We start from the raw sequence: 13,869 nt of genomic DNA, 5'->3' as shown, positions 1-13,869 counted from the left end.
AACAGGTGTGTGTTTGTAACTTCAGTTAAATTAACAGGTGTGTGGTTGAAACAGTAGTTAAATTAACAGGTGTGTGTTTGTAACAGTAGTTAAATTAACAGGTGTGTGGTTGTAACAGGTGTGTGTTTGTAACAGGTGTGTGTTTGTAACAGGTGTGTGTTTGTAACAGGTGTGTGTTTGTAACTTTAGTTAAATTAACAGGTGTGTGGTTGTAACAGTAGTTAAATTAACAGGTGTGTGGTTGTAACAGTAGTTTAAAGGTGTGTGTTTGTAACAGGTAATGTTACGGCTAGACGTGCCGCTAGCGGGGCGCCTCGACAACATCCTGTGAAATTCCAGAGCGCGAAATTCAAACTACAGTATTTTAAATATCTAACATTCATTAAAATATTTGTGTAATACATCAAAATAAAGCTTAACTTCTTGTTAATCCAGCCGCCGTGTCAGATTTAAAAAAGGCTTTACGGCGAAAGCACACCATATGAGGACAACATACAAATGCATGAAAATCATTTTTCAACCAGGCAGTTGCAACATGAAAGTCAGAAATAGCGATATAATAAATGCCTTACCTTTGAAGATCTTCTTCTGTTGGCACTCCAAAAGGTCCCGGTTACATAACAAATGGTCCTTTTGTTCGATAAAGTTCTTCTTTATATCCATAAAAACTCATTTTAACTGGCGCGCTTCATTCAATAATCCACCCAGTTTCCCTCCTTCAAAATGCATACAAAATGAATCCCAAACGTGACTAATAAACTAAACAAACAAGCAAACAACATTTAAAATCAAAAGCTTAGGTAGCCTAATACGCAAATAAAAACATATCTAAACAAGTCAAACAACGTTTATAATCCAACCTTCGGTACCCTAATACGTAAAAAAAATGATACATTTTAAGACGGAGAATCGTTATTGTCTTTAAAGGAGATAAACAGAAAGAACGCGCACTACAGCCAAAACGGGACCCACTACTACTGTTACCTCATCTAGCCAAATGACAAAAACCAGCCTGAAACTCTTTCTAAAGACTGTTGACATCTAGTGGAAGTCCTAGGGACTGCAATCTGGGAGGATTTCGCCTTATAATAAAAGTGACAGTCCTTGAAAATAGTGGTAGGCAGAATTTGTTTGAGGGGGGGAGGGGGGTTGGTTTGTCCTCGGGGTTACCATTTCAGTTCTGTTATACTCACAGACATTATTTTAACAGTTGTAGAAACTTTAGAGTGTTTTTTTTATCCAAATCTACCAATGTTATGCATATCCCAGCTTATGGGCCTGAGTAACAGGCAGTTTACTTTGGGCTCTCTTTTCATCCGGAGGTGAAAATACTGCCCCCTACCCTAGAGAGGTTAAGCTGCCCCCATAAAGGATACTTTGGATGACTACTGTTGTTTTTCTTCCGGAATCTCTGTAAATAAACACCCAGAAGACCTTTTGTGGCTCCGCCATATTTATATTTGATAGAGGTCAGGTTTTTCAATTTAGACTTCAGGCTCTACTCTACGTGACATTTTTGTAACAGGTATGTGTCTGTAACATGTGTGTGTTTGTAACAGGTGTGTGGTTGTAGCAAAAGTTTACAGGTGTGTGTTCGTAACAGGTGTGTGTTTGTAACAGTAGTGTAAAGGTGTGTGCTGGTAACAGTAGTTTACAGGTGTGTGTTTGTAACAGGTGTGTGTTTGTAACAGTAGTTTATAGGTGTGTGTTTGTAACAGGTGTGTGTTTGTAGCTGTAGTTTACAGGTGTGTGTTTGTAACAGGTGTGTGTTTGTAACAGGTGTGTGTTTGTAACAGGTGTGTGTTTGTAACAGGTGTGTGTTTGTAACAGGTGTGTGTTTGTATCAGGTGTGTGTTTGTAACAGGTGTGTGTTTGTAACAGGTGTGTGTTTGTATCAGTAGTTTAAAACCTCACTAGGGTACGTGGGACGCTAGCGTCCCACCTGGCCAACGTCCAGTGAAATTGCAGAGCGCCACATTCAAATACAGAAATACCCAATATAAAAATTCATAAAACATACAAGTGTTATACATAGGTTTAAGGATTAACTTCTTGTTAATCCAACCACGATGTCAGATTTCAAAAAGGCTTTATGGCGAAAGCATACCATGCGATTATCTGAGAAGAGTGCCCAGCTGACAAATCATAACAAACAGTAACCAGCCAAGTAGAAGAGTTACACAAGTCAGAAATAGAGATAAAATGAATCACTTACCTTTGATGATCTTCATACGGTTGCACTCAGAAGACATTCTTTTACTCAATAAATGTTTGTTTTGTTCGATAAAGTCTCTCTTTATATCCAAAAACCTCAGTTTTGTTTGTGCGTTTTGTTCAGTAATCCACAGGCTCAAACGCAGTCACAACAGGCAGACAAAAAATCCAAATAGTATCCGTAAAGTTCGTACATGTCAAACGATGTTTAAAATCAATAATCTATAATATTTCAACCGGAGAATAACGTCGTCAATATAAAAGGTAAACAAGAAAGGCGCGCTCTCAGTCTCGTACATGAAAAATTTCTAGGCCACTGTACAGTCCTGTCTTTCCAGGTGTGTGTAACAGTAGCTAACAGGTGTGTGTTTGTAACAGTAGTTTACAGGTGTGTGTTTGTAACAGTAGTTAACAGGTGTGTGTTTGTAACAGTAGCTTACAGGTGTGTGTTTGTAACAGTAGTTTACAGGTGTGTGTTTGTAACAGTAGTTTACAGGTGTGTGTTTGTAACAATAGTTAACAGGTGTTTGTTCGGCAGGTACCTTTAGTCGGTTCCCCTCCTGTCTTCGTGTCGTTGCCTTTCTGAGAGTCGATCATCAGTTGTAAGAAATCCACCCGACTCTGCGAGCAGAATGAATTTAGGTCAAATATGTCCAATCACAGCCAACACAAACAGATTCTACTGGATCTGGTCCAATCCCAGCCAACACAAACAGATTCTACTGGATCTGGTCCAATGCCAGCCAACACAAACAGATTCTACTGGATCTGGTCCAATCCCAGCCAACACAAACAGATTCTACTGGATCTGGTCCAATGCCAGCCAACACAAACAGATTCTACTGGATCTGTTCCAATCCCAGCCAACACAAACAGATTCTACTGGATCTGGTCCAATCACAACCAACAGATAGTTGGTTCACCGACTACTTCGCAGACAGAGTTCAGTGTGTCAAATCGGAGGGCCTGTTGTCCTTTCCTCTGGCAGTCTCTATGGGGGTACCACAGGGTTCAATTCTTTGGCCAACTCTTTTCTCTGTATATATCAATGATGTCGCTCTTGCTGCGGGTTATTCCCTGATCCACCTCTATGCAGACGATACCATTCTGTATACATCTGGCCCTTCTTTGGGCACTGTGTTAACTAACCTCCAAACGAGCTTCAATGCCATACAACACTCCTTCCTTGGCCTCCAACTGCTCTTAAATGCTAGTAAAACCAAATGCATGCTTTTCAACCATTCGCTGCCTGCACACGCCCGCCTGACTAGCATCACTACTCTGGATGGTTCTGACCTAGAATACTTGGACAACTACAAATACCAAGGTGTCTGGCTAGACTGTAAACTCTCCTTCCAGACTCAAATCAAACATCTCCACTCCAAAATCAAATCTAGAATCAGCTTCCTATTTCGGCAAAAAAGCCTCCTTCATTCACGCCGCCAAACTTACCCTCGTCAAACTGATTATCCTACCGATCCTCAACTTCGGCGATGCCATCTACAAAATAGCTTCCAATACTCTATTCAGCTAATTGGATGTAGTCTATCACAGTGCCATCCGTTTTGTTACCATAGCTCCTTATACCACCCACCACTGCGACCTGTATGCTCTAGTAGGCTGGCCCTCTCTACATATTTGTCGCCAGACCCACTGGTTCCAGGTTATCTGTAATTCTATGCTAAGGTAAAGCTCCGCCTTATCTCAGCTCACTGGTCACGATAACAACACCCACTCGTAGTAGGCGCTCCAGCAGGTATATCTCTCTCGTCATCCCCAAATTCAACACCAACTTTGGCCGCCTTTCCTTCCAGTTCTCTGCTGCCAGTGACTGGAATGAATTGCAAAAATCGCTGAAGCTGGAGACTTACATTTTCCTCACTAACTTTAAACATCAGCAATCTGAGCAGCTAACCGATCGCTGCAGCTGTACATAGTCCATCTGTAAATAGCCCACTCAATCTATCTACCTCATCCCCATATTGTTTTTATTTTTATTTACTTTTCTGCTCTTTTGCACACCAGTATTTCTACTTGCACATCATCATCTGCTCATCTATCACTCCAGTGTTAATCTGCTAAATTGTAATTACTTCGCTACTGTGGCCTATTTATTGCCTTACCTCCTTACCTCCGCCATTTGCACACACTGTATATAGACTTTCTCTTTTTCTATTGTGTTATTGACTGTACGCTTGTTTATTCCATGTGTAACTCTGTGTTGTTTTTTGTGTCGCACTGCTTTGCTTTATCTTGGCCAGTTTGCAGTTGTAAATGAGAACTTGTTCTCAACTGGTTTACCTGGTTAAATAAAAGTGAAATAAAAAACCTTTTTAAAAAGATGGGGAGAGGTCGCGCCATAATAAAGAGATGCTACGCTTTTTTGACACCCAAAAGCAAGTTCTGCAGGTTCTAGTTTTGTCTAATCTGTGGTCCAGTGCTGCAAGGAAAGACCTAGTTAAGCTGCAGCTGGCCCAGAAGAGAGCGGCATGTTTTGCTCTTAATTGTAATCAGAGGGCTGATATAAATACTATGCATGCCAGTCTCTCTTGGCTAAGAGTTGAGGAGAGACTGACTGCATCACTTTTGATAAGAAACAATGTGTTAAAAATCCCAAATTGTTTGCGTAGTCAATTTACACACAGCTCTGACAAACACACTTGTCCCACCAGACATGCCACCAGGGGTCTTTTCATCAAACCCCAAATCCAGAACAAATTCAAGAAAATGTACAGTATTGTGTAGAGCCCTTGTTGCATGAAACTTCCTTCCATCTCATATTGCTCAAATAAACAGCAAACCTGGTTTCAAAAAACAGATAAAGCAACACCTCTCCCCTATTTGACCTAGACAGTTTGTGTGTATGCATTGATATGTAGGCTACGTGTGCCTTTTTAAAATGTATGTAGTTCTGTCCTTGCCTCATAATGTATGTTTTGTTTCATGTGGACCCCAGGAAGAGTAGCTGCTGCTTTTTCAACAGCTAATTGTCAGTCAAGAACAAATTCTAATTTTCAATGACGGCCTACCAGGGAACAGTGGGTTAACTGCCTTGTTCAGGTGGAAAAGGACAGATTTTTACCTTGTCAGCTCAGGGACTCGATCTTGCAACCTTTCAGTTTTTAGTCCAACACTCGAACTACTAGGCTACCTGCCTCCCCATGGGGATCTTAATAAAATACAAAATACCAAAAAATGCAAAACACAATCAGATTCTAATGGATCTGGTCCAATCACAACCAAGATAATCAGATTCTAATGGATCTGGTCCAATCACAACCAAGACCATCAGATTCTAATGGATCTGGTCCAATCACAACCAAGACAATCAGATTCTAATGGATCTGGTCCAATCACAACCAAGACAATCAGATTCTAATGGATCTGGTCCAATCACAACCAAGACAATCAGATTCTAATGGATCTGGTCCAATCACAACCAAGACCATCAGATTCTAATGGATCTGGTCCAATCACAACCAAGACAATCAGATTCTAATGGATCTGGTCCAATCAAAACCAAGACAATCAGATTCTAATGGATCTGGTCCAATCACAACCAAGACAATCAGATTCTAATGGATCTGGTCCAATCACAACCAAGACCATCAGATTCTAATGGATCTGGTCCAATCACAACCAAGACAATCAGATTCTAATGGATCTGGTCCAATCAAACCAAGACAATCAGATTCTAATGGATCTGGTCCAATCAAAACCAAGACAATCAGATTCTAATGGATCTGGTCCAATCACAACCAAGACAATTAGATTCTAATGGATCTGGTCCAATCACAACCAAGACAATCAGATTCTAATGGATCTGGTCCAATCACAACCAAGACAATCAGATTCTAATGGATCTGGTCCAATCCCAACCAAGACCATCAGATTCTAATGGATCTGGTCCCATCAGAACCAAGACCATCAGATTCTAATGGATCTGGTCCCATCAGAACCAAGACAATCAGATTATAATGGATCTGGTCCAATCACAACCAAGACAAACAGATTCTACTGGATCTCATCCAATCACAACCAACACAAACATATTCTAATATGACTGTAGATTTTTGGGTCCCAACAATAGTGTTTTTAAATTGTGACATGATATCGATATAGACATTCCATATTGGTTCCCATCACTAGTTACATTTCATAGTTATATAATAAGTAAATACAGAATATTACAGTACAAATACAAATGTACAGATGAAAATATCAACATAACAATCATATACAAATATAAAACAAGTTTACAGTTGAGTTCCCAGTGTCACGTCCAGATTTGATCTTAGCCAGCGAGGCGTAAAAGAAGTCTGTCACCGCAATCGGGAAGAAAGAAAACTTCATCTTCTCCAAGATAGGACCTATGAAGGGAAACAAAACTGGAGAAGGAGAGGAGAGGAGTATGAGAGGAGGAGGGAGGGACCACAGGACAGGAGAGGACGGGAGAGGAGAAAGGGAGGGAGAGGAGGAGGATGGGAGAAGTGAAGAGGAGAGGAGAGGAGAGGAGAGGAGAGGAGAGGAGAGGGAGAAAGGGAGAAGTGAATAGGAGAATAGGAGAGGAGAGGAGAGGGAGAATAGGAGATGAGGAGAGGAGATGAGGAGGACAGGAGAGGAGAAGAGGAGAAGTGAGGTGGAGAGGAGAGGAAAGTTTTATAGAAAGGTGTACAACTGCATATGATTAAAAAGTTCAACTTTGTGTCCGTGTGTCTGTGTGTGTATGTGTGTGTGGTCTCACCGAATAGGAGCAACAGTGGGTTGAACATGTCAAACTTGGTCATTTTCTTAACGTTGGAGACGAAGGGGTCTGAAGGGTTGTTCAGAGAGTCAATGTCCACACTGAACGCTGTGCTGGTGACCACGTCCATACTGTAGGGCCCAAAGAACCTGCAACACAACCACAATTACACACCTACTGACCACACAACTAGTGACACACAACTAGAGACCACAACTAGTGACCACCAACTACTGACCATATCTACTGGCCACACCTACTAACCACACACATAATGACCACAAATACTGACCACAACCACACAACTACTGGTCACATCTACTGACCACAATCACACAACTTCTGACCACCAACCACTGACCACACAACTACTGACCACAACTACTGACCACACCGCGGCGGCAGGTAGCCTAGTGGTTAGAGCATTGGGACAGGAATTGAAAGGTTGCTAGATTGAATCCCCAAGATTACAAGGTAAAAATATATTGTTTTGCCCCTGAACAAGGCAGTTAACCTACTAACCACACACATAATGACCACACCTACTGACCACAAATACTGACCACAACTACTGACCACAACCACACAACTACTGACCACACAACTACTGGCCACACAACTATTGACCACACCTACTAACCACACAACTTCTGACCACACAACTACTGACCACACACCTACTGACCACAACTACTGACAACATACCTACTGACCACAACCACACATCTACTGACCACAACCACACAACTACTGACCACACAACTACTGACCACACAACTACTGACCACACAACTACTGGCAACCAACCACTGACCACAACCACTGACCACACAACCACTGACCACACAACTACTGACCACACAACTACTGGCAACAACCACTGACCACACCACCACTGACCACACAACTACTGACCACACAACTACTGACCACAACTACTGACCACTGACACAACTACTGACCACACAACTACACAACTACTGACCGCACCACAAAACTACTGACCACACAACTACTGACCACACAACTACTGACCACACAACTACTGGCAACAACCACTGACCACAACCACTGACCACACACCCACTGACCACACAACTACTGACCACACAACTACTGACCACAAACTACTGACCACACAACTACTGACCACACAACTACTGACCACACAACTACTGACCACACAACTACTGACCACACAACTACTGGCAGCACAACTACTGACCACACAACTACTGACCACACAACTACTGACCACACAACTACTGACCACACAACTACTGACCACACAACTACTGACCGCACAACTACTGACCACACAACTACTGACCACACAACTACTCACCACACAACTACTCACCACAACTAAATCAAATTAAATGTATTTGTCACATGCGCCGAATATGACAGGTTGCTATGAAGTGAAATGCTGACTTACAAGCCCTTAACTGAGAAAGCAATTCAAGAAACAGAGTTAAGAAAATATTTACTAAATAAACGAAAGCAACAAATATGTAAACAGTTTGGGGCCAATTGATTAATTGTTCAGCAGTCTCATGGCTGCGACAGAGCCTGGACTCGAACCAGGATCTCTAGTGGCACAGCTAGCACTGTGATGATTTAGACCATTGGACTCAAACCAGGATCTCTATTGGCACAGCTAGCACTGTGATGATTTAGACCATTGGACTCGAACCAGGATCTCTATTGGCACAGCTAGCACTGTGATGATTTAGACCATTGGGCTCGAACCAGGATCTCTATTGGCACAGCTAGCACTGTGATGATTTAGACCATTGGGCTCAAACCAGGATCTCTATTGGCACAGCTAGCACTGTGATGATTTAGACCATTGGACTCGAACCAGGATCTCTATTGGCACAGCTAGCACTGTGATGATTTAGACCATTGGGCTCAAACCAGGATCTCTAGTGGCACAGCTAGCACTGTGATGCTTTAGACCATTGGGCTCAAACCAGGATCTCTAGTGGCACAGCTAGCACTGTGATGCTTTAGACCATTGGGCTCGAACCAGGATCTCTAGTGGCACAGCTAGCACTGTGATGCTTTAGACCATTGGACTCGAACCAGGATCTCTAGTGGCACAGCTAGCACTGTGATGCTTTAGACCATTGGACTCGAACCAGGATCTCTAGTGGCACAGCTAGCACTGTGATGCTTTAGACCATTGGACTCGAACCAGGATCTCTAGTGGCACAGCTAGCACTGTGATGATTTAGACCATTGGGCTCGAACCAGGATCTGTGGCACAGCTAGCACTGTGATGATTTAGACCATTGGAACCAGGATCTCTAGTGGCACAGCTAGCACTGTGATGATTTAGACCATTGGGCTCGAACCAGGATCTCTAGTGGCACAGCTAGCACTGTGATGATTTAGACCATTGGGCTCGAACCAGGATCTCTAGTGGCACAGCTAGCACTGTGATGATTTAGACCATTGGGCTCGAACCAGGATCTCTAGTGGCACAGCTAGCACTGTGATGCTTTAGACCATTGGGCTCGAACCAGGATCTGTAGTGGCACAGCTAGCACTGTGATGCTTTAGACCATTGGGCTCGAACCAGGATCTCTAGTGGCACAGCTAGCACTGTGATGATTTAGACCATTGGGCTCGAACCAGGATCTCTAGTGGCACAGCTAGCACTGTGATGCTTTAGACCATTGGCTCAAACCAGGATCTCTAGTGGCACAGCTAGCACTGTGATGCTTTAGACCATTGGACTCGAACCAGGATCTCTAGTGGCACAGCTAGCACTGTGATGATTTAGACCATTGGGCCTCAAACCAGGACATCGCTAGTGGCACAGCTAGCACTGTGATGACTTTAGACCATTGGGCTGGATGACCAGGATCCTAGTGGCACAGCTAGCACTGGATGATTTAGACCATTGGGCTCGAACCAGGATCTGTAGTGGCACAGCTAGCACTGTGATGCTTTAGACCATTGGACTCGAACCAGGATCTGTAGTGGCACAGCTAGCACTGTGATGCTTTAGACCATTGGGCTCAACCAGGATCTCTAGTGGCACAGCTAGCACTGTGATGCTTTAGACCATTGGGTCGAACCAGGATCTCTAGTGGCACAGCTAGCACTGTGATGCTTTAGACCATTGGACTCGAACCAGGATCTCTAGTGGCACAGCTAGCACTGTGATGCTTTAGACCATTGGGCTCGAACCAGGATCTGTAGTGGCACAGCTAGCACTGTGATGCTTTAGACCATTGGACTCGAACCAGGATCTCTAGTGGCACAGCTAGCACTGTGATGCTTTAGACCATTGGACTCGAACCAGGATCTCTAGTGGCACAGCTAGCACTGCGGTGCTTTGGACCATTGCACCACTTGGGAGGACTGGAGTCTTTGACTATTTTTGGGGCCTTCCTCTGACACCGCCTAGTATATAGGTCCTGGATGACACCGCCGAGTATATAGGTCCTGGATGACACCGCCTAGTATATAGGTCCTGAATGGCAGGAAGTTTGGCCCCAGTGATGTACTGGGCCGTACGCACTACCCTCAGTTGCTCCTTACTGTCAGATAACGAGCAGTTGCCATACCAGGCGGTGATGCAACTGGTCAGGCTGCTCTCGATGGTGCAGCAGGAGAACCTTTTGAGGATCTGGGGACCATTGCCAAATCTTTTCAGTCTCCTGAGGTAAAAAAAAGGCGTCGCCGTGCCCTCCTCACGACTGTCTTGGTGTGTTTAGACCATGTTAGTTTGTTGGTGATGTGGACACCAAGGAAACTCTCAACCCACTTCACTACAGCCCTGTCGATGTTAATGGGGGCGTGTTCGGTCCTCCTTTTCCTGTAGTCCACGATCAGCTACTTTGTCTTGCTCACATTAAGGGAGAGGTTGTTGTCTTGGCACCACACTCCCAGGTCTCTGACCTCCTCCCTATTGGCTGTCCAGGATCCAGTTGCAGAGGGAGGTGTTTAGTCCCAGGGTTCTTAGCTTAGTGATGAGCTTTGAGGGTGGCTCAATGACATCTATATATATGTCTATAGATGTCTATAGATGAAATCTTGGTAGATAGTGTCTACTGTTACGGTTTTCTTCCGTTGAAAGAGAGTCGGACCAAAATGCAGTAAGTTAGATACATAATTAATGATAAAGAAAAAAGGAACAAAACAACGTAACGTGAAAACCTGTCTTGTGCTAACACACACAGAGACATGAACAATCACCCACAAAACACACAGTGAAACCCAGGCTACCTAAATATGGTTCCCAATCAGAGACTGATCGTGGACTACAGGAGAATCACCTGCCTCTGATTGAGAACCGCCTCAGGCAGCCACAATCCCAAAACCTACGAAAACCCCCCATACATAAACACAACACAAAATAAACCCATGTCACACCCTGGCCTGACCAAATAAATATAGAAAACACAAAATACTTAGACCAGGGCGTGACATCTACAGCTTATGATGAGGTGCTCTACCTCAGGCCAAGAGTGTGCAAAGCTGTTATCAAGGCAATGGGTGGCTATATGTGTGTGTGTGTGTGCGTGTGTGCGTGTGTGCGCGTGTGTGTGTGTGTATTATAATCAAGACTCAGAATTGTAAGGTGAATAGACAGAGGTTAGGAATCAGGACTCACTCCTTCACTTCGATGGTCTGGTCTTTATCTGCCTGCTTCTTCATTCCATTCAGCAGGTTAGCAGAGTGCTGCTTCATGATACCAAACATCTAGAGGAGAGAGAGAGAGAGGTAGAGAGAGAGCGGCAGAGAGAGACAGAGAGAGAGAGAGAGAGGTAGAGAGAGACAGAGAGAGGTAGAGGTAGAGGTAGAGAGAGAGAGGTAGAGGTAGAGAGAGAGAGGTAGAGAGAGACAGAGAGAGAGAGAGAGGTAGAGAGAGACAGAGAGAGAGGTAGAGGTAGAGGTAGAGAGAGGTAGAGGTAGAGGTAGAGAGAGAGACAGAGAGGTAGAGGTAGAGAGAGAGGTAGAGGTAGAGGTAGAGTGGTTAGCAGAGTGCTCCCTAATGATTAGGGTTGAATGGCAGTAACCCAGTTACCCAGATTTACGCCCTTTCCCAGGATAAAGAACAGAGAGAAACCGCTAACTCCTCCCCTTTCCCAGGATAAAGAACAGAGAGAAACCGCTAACTCCTCCCCTTTCCCAGGATAAAGAACAGAGAGAAACCGCTAACTCCTCCCCTTTCCCAGGATAAATAACAGAAAGAAACCGGTAACTCCTCCCCTTTCCCAGGTTATTTCCCAGTTATTTGTATGAACAGCATGACGTCTCCTTATAAAAAGCTCTTTAGCGTTATACCATTAAATCTTCGTGAGGAGAAGTGATCTGCATCTAATTCTAGTCCTATATTATGATTCAATCATGTCATTAGAATGAAGAAGATAGGGGGTCCTGGGCGGTGCAGCGGTGAAAACACTGCACCGCCTGGTGTTCGATCCCAAGTCTGGCTCATCCTTGGGAGCAAATCAAAATCAAATCAAATGTATTTATAAAGCCCTTCTTTCATCAGCTGATATCTCAAAGTGCTGTACAGAAACCCAGCCTAAAACTCCAGACAGCAAGCAATGCAGGTGTAGAAGCACGGTGGCTAGAAAAAACTCCCTAGAAAGGCCAAAACCTAGGAAGAAACCTAGAGAGGAACCAGTCTATGAGGGGTGGCCAGTCCTCTTCTGGCTGTGCCGGGTGCAGATTATAACAGAACACGGCCAAGATGTTCAAATGTTCCAAGATGACCAGCAGGGTCAAATATTAATAATCACAGTGGTTGTCGAGGGTGCAACAGGTCAGCACCTCAGGAGTAAATGTCAGTTGGCTTTTCATAGCCGATCATTCAGAGTATCACTACCGCTCCTGCTGTCTCTAGAGAGTTGAAAACAGCAGGTCTGGGACAGGTAGCACGTCCGGTGAACAGGTCAGTATTCCATAGCCGCAGGCAGATCAGTTGAAACTGGAGCAGCAGCACGGCCAGGTGGACTGAAGACAGCAAGGAGTCATCAGGCCAGGTTGTCCTGAGGCATTGTCCTAGGAATTTCCAAAAGTCTGAAGGTACAACGTTCATCTGTACAAACAATAGCAGCCATCCTACCCCTCAGGAAGGAGACTCGTTCTGTCTCCTAGAGATTAATGTACTTTGGTGCAAAAAGAGCAAATCAATCCCAGAACAACAGCAAAGGACATTGTGAAGATTCTGAAGGAAACGGGTACAAAAGTATCTACATCCACGGTAAAACGAATCCTATATCAACATAACGTGAAAGGCCGCTCAGCAAGGAAGAAGCCACTGCTCCAAAGCCAACATAAAAAAGCAAGACTACGGTTTGCAACTGCACATGGAGACAAAGATTGTACTTTTTGGAGAAATGTCCTCTGGTCTGATGAAACAAAAATTTGGCCATAATGACCATCGTTATGTTTGGAGGAAAATTAGGGAGGCTTGCAAGCCGAAGAACACCATCCCAACCGTGAAGCACGGGGGTGGCAGCAACATGTTGTGGGGGTGCAGGCAAGGAGGCCTACAAACAGACTCCAGCTCTGTCAGGAGGAATGGGCCAAAATTCACCCAACTTATTGTGGAAAGCTTGTGGAAGGCTACCCAAAATATTTGACCCAAGTTAAACAATTTAAAGGCAATGCTACCAAATACTAATTGAGTGTATGTAAACTTCTGACCTACGGGGAATGTGATGAAAGAAATAAAGCTGAAATAAATAATTCTCTATACTATTATTCTGACATTTCATAGTCCTACAATTAAGTGGTGATCCTAACTGACCCAAGACAGGGACATTTTACTCAGATTAAATGTCAAGAATTGTGAAAAACTGAGTTTAAATGTATTTGGCAATGTGATGTGATGAAGTTTATAACAAGCTACAATGAGTTTATATAGAATTTATAACAAGCTT

The 13,869-nt window shown here is 43.8% G+C and overlaps 1 protein-coding gene across 1 annotated transcript; it reads right to left on the bottom strand.

Moving 5' to 3' along the window:
• Positions 1-2,715: 2,715 nt before the first annotated feature.
• Positions 2,716-11,677, bottom strand: LOC112214704 (cytochrome P450 3A27-like). Its single transcript, XM_042312324.1, has 4 exons — positions 11,589-11,677; positions 6,959-7,107; positions 6,475-6,602; positions 2,716-2,835 (listed from the first exon to the last, which is right to left on the bottom strand). The coding sequence occupies exons 1-4, from the start codon at positions 11,675-11,677 to the stop codon at positions 2,731-2,733; spliced, it is 471 nt and encodes a 156-aa protein (XP_042168258.1). The 3' UTR covers positions 2,716-2,730.
• Positions 11,678-13,869: the final 2,192 nt, after the last annotated feature.

Source organism: Oncorhynchus tshawytscha, unplaced genomic scaffold (genome assembly GCF_018296145.1).
Source record: "Oncorhynchus tshawytscha isolate Ot180627B unplaced genomic scaffold, Otsh_v2.0 Un_contig_4197_pilon_pilon, whole genome shotgun sequence".
Classification (NCBI taxonomy): Eukaryota; Metazoa; Chordata; class Actinopteri; order Salmoniformes; family Salmonidae; genus Oncorhynchus; species Oncorhynchus tshawytscha.
Note: the sequence above shows the minus strand (reverse complement) of the source record. Positions and strands in the feature narration are given on the sequence as shown.

Bases quoted from the DNA above. Each gene is read 5' to 3' on its own strand.
- LOC112214704 (XM_042312324.1), bottom strand. From the start codon at position 11,677: ATGTTTGGTATCATGAAGCAGCACTCTGCTAACCTGCTGAATGGAATG. The intron at 7,108-11,588 runs GTGAGTCCTGAT...GTTGTGTTGCAG, and splicing joins CAGACCATCGAAGTGAAGGA to GTTCTTTGGGCCCTACAGTA. The intron at 6,603-6,958 runs GTGAGACCACAC...CTCCTTCTCCAG, and splicing joins CCCACTGTTGCTCCTATTCG to TTTTGTTTCCCTTCATAGGT.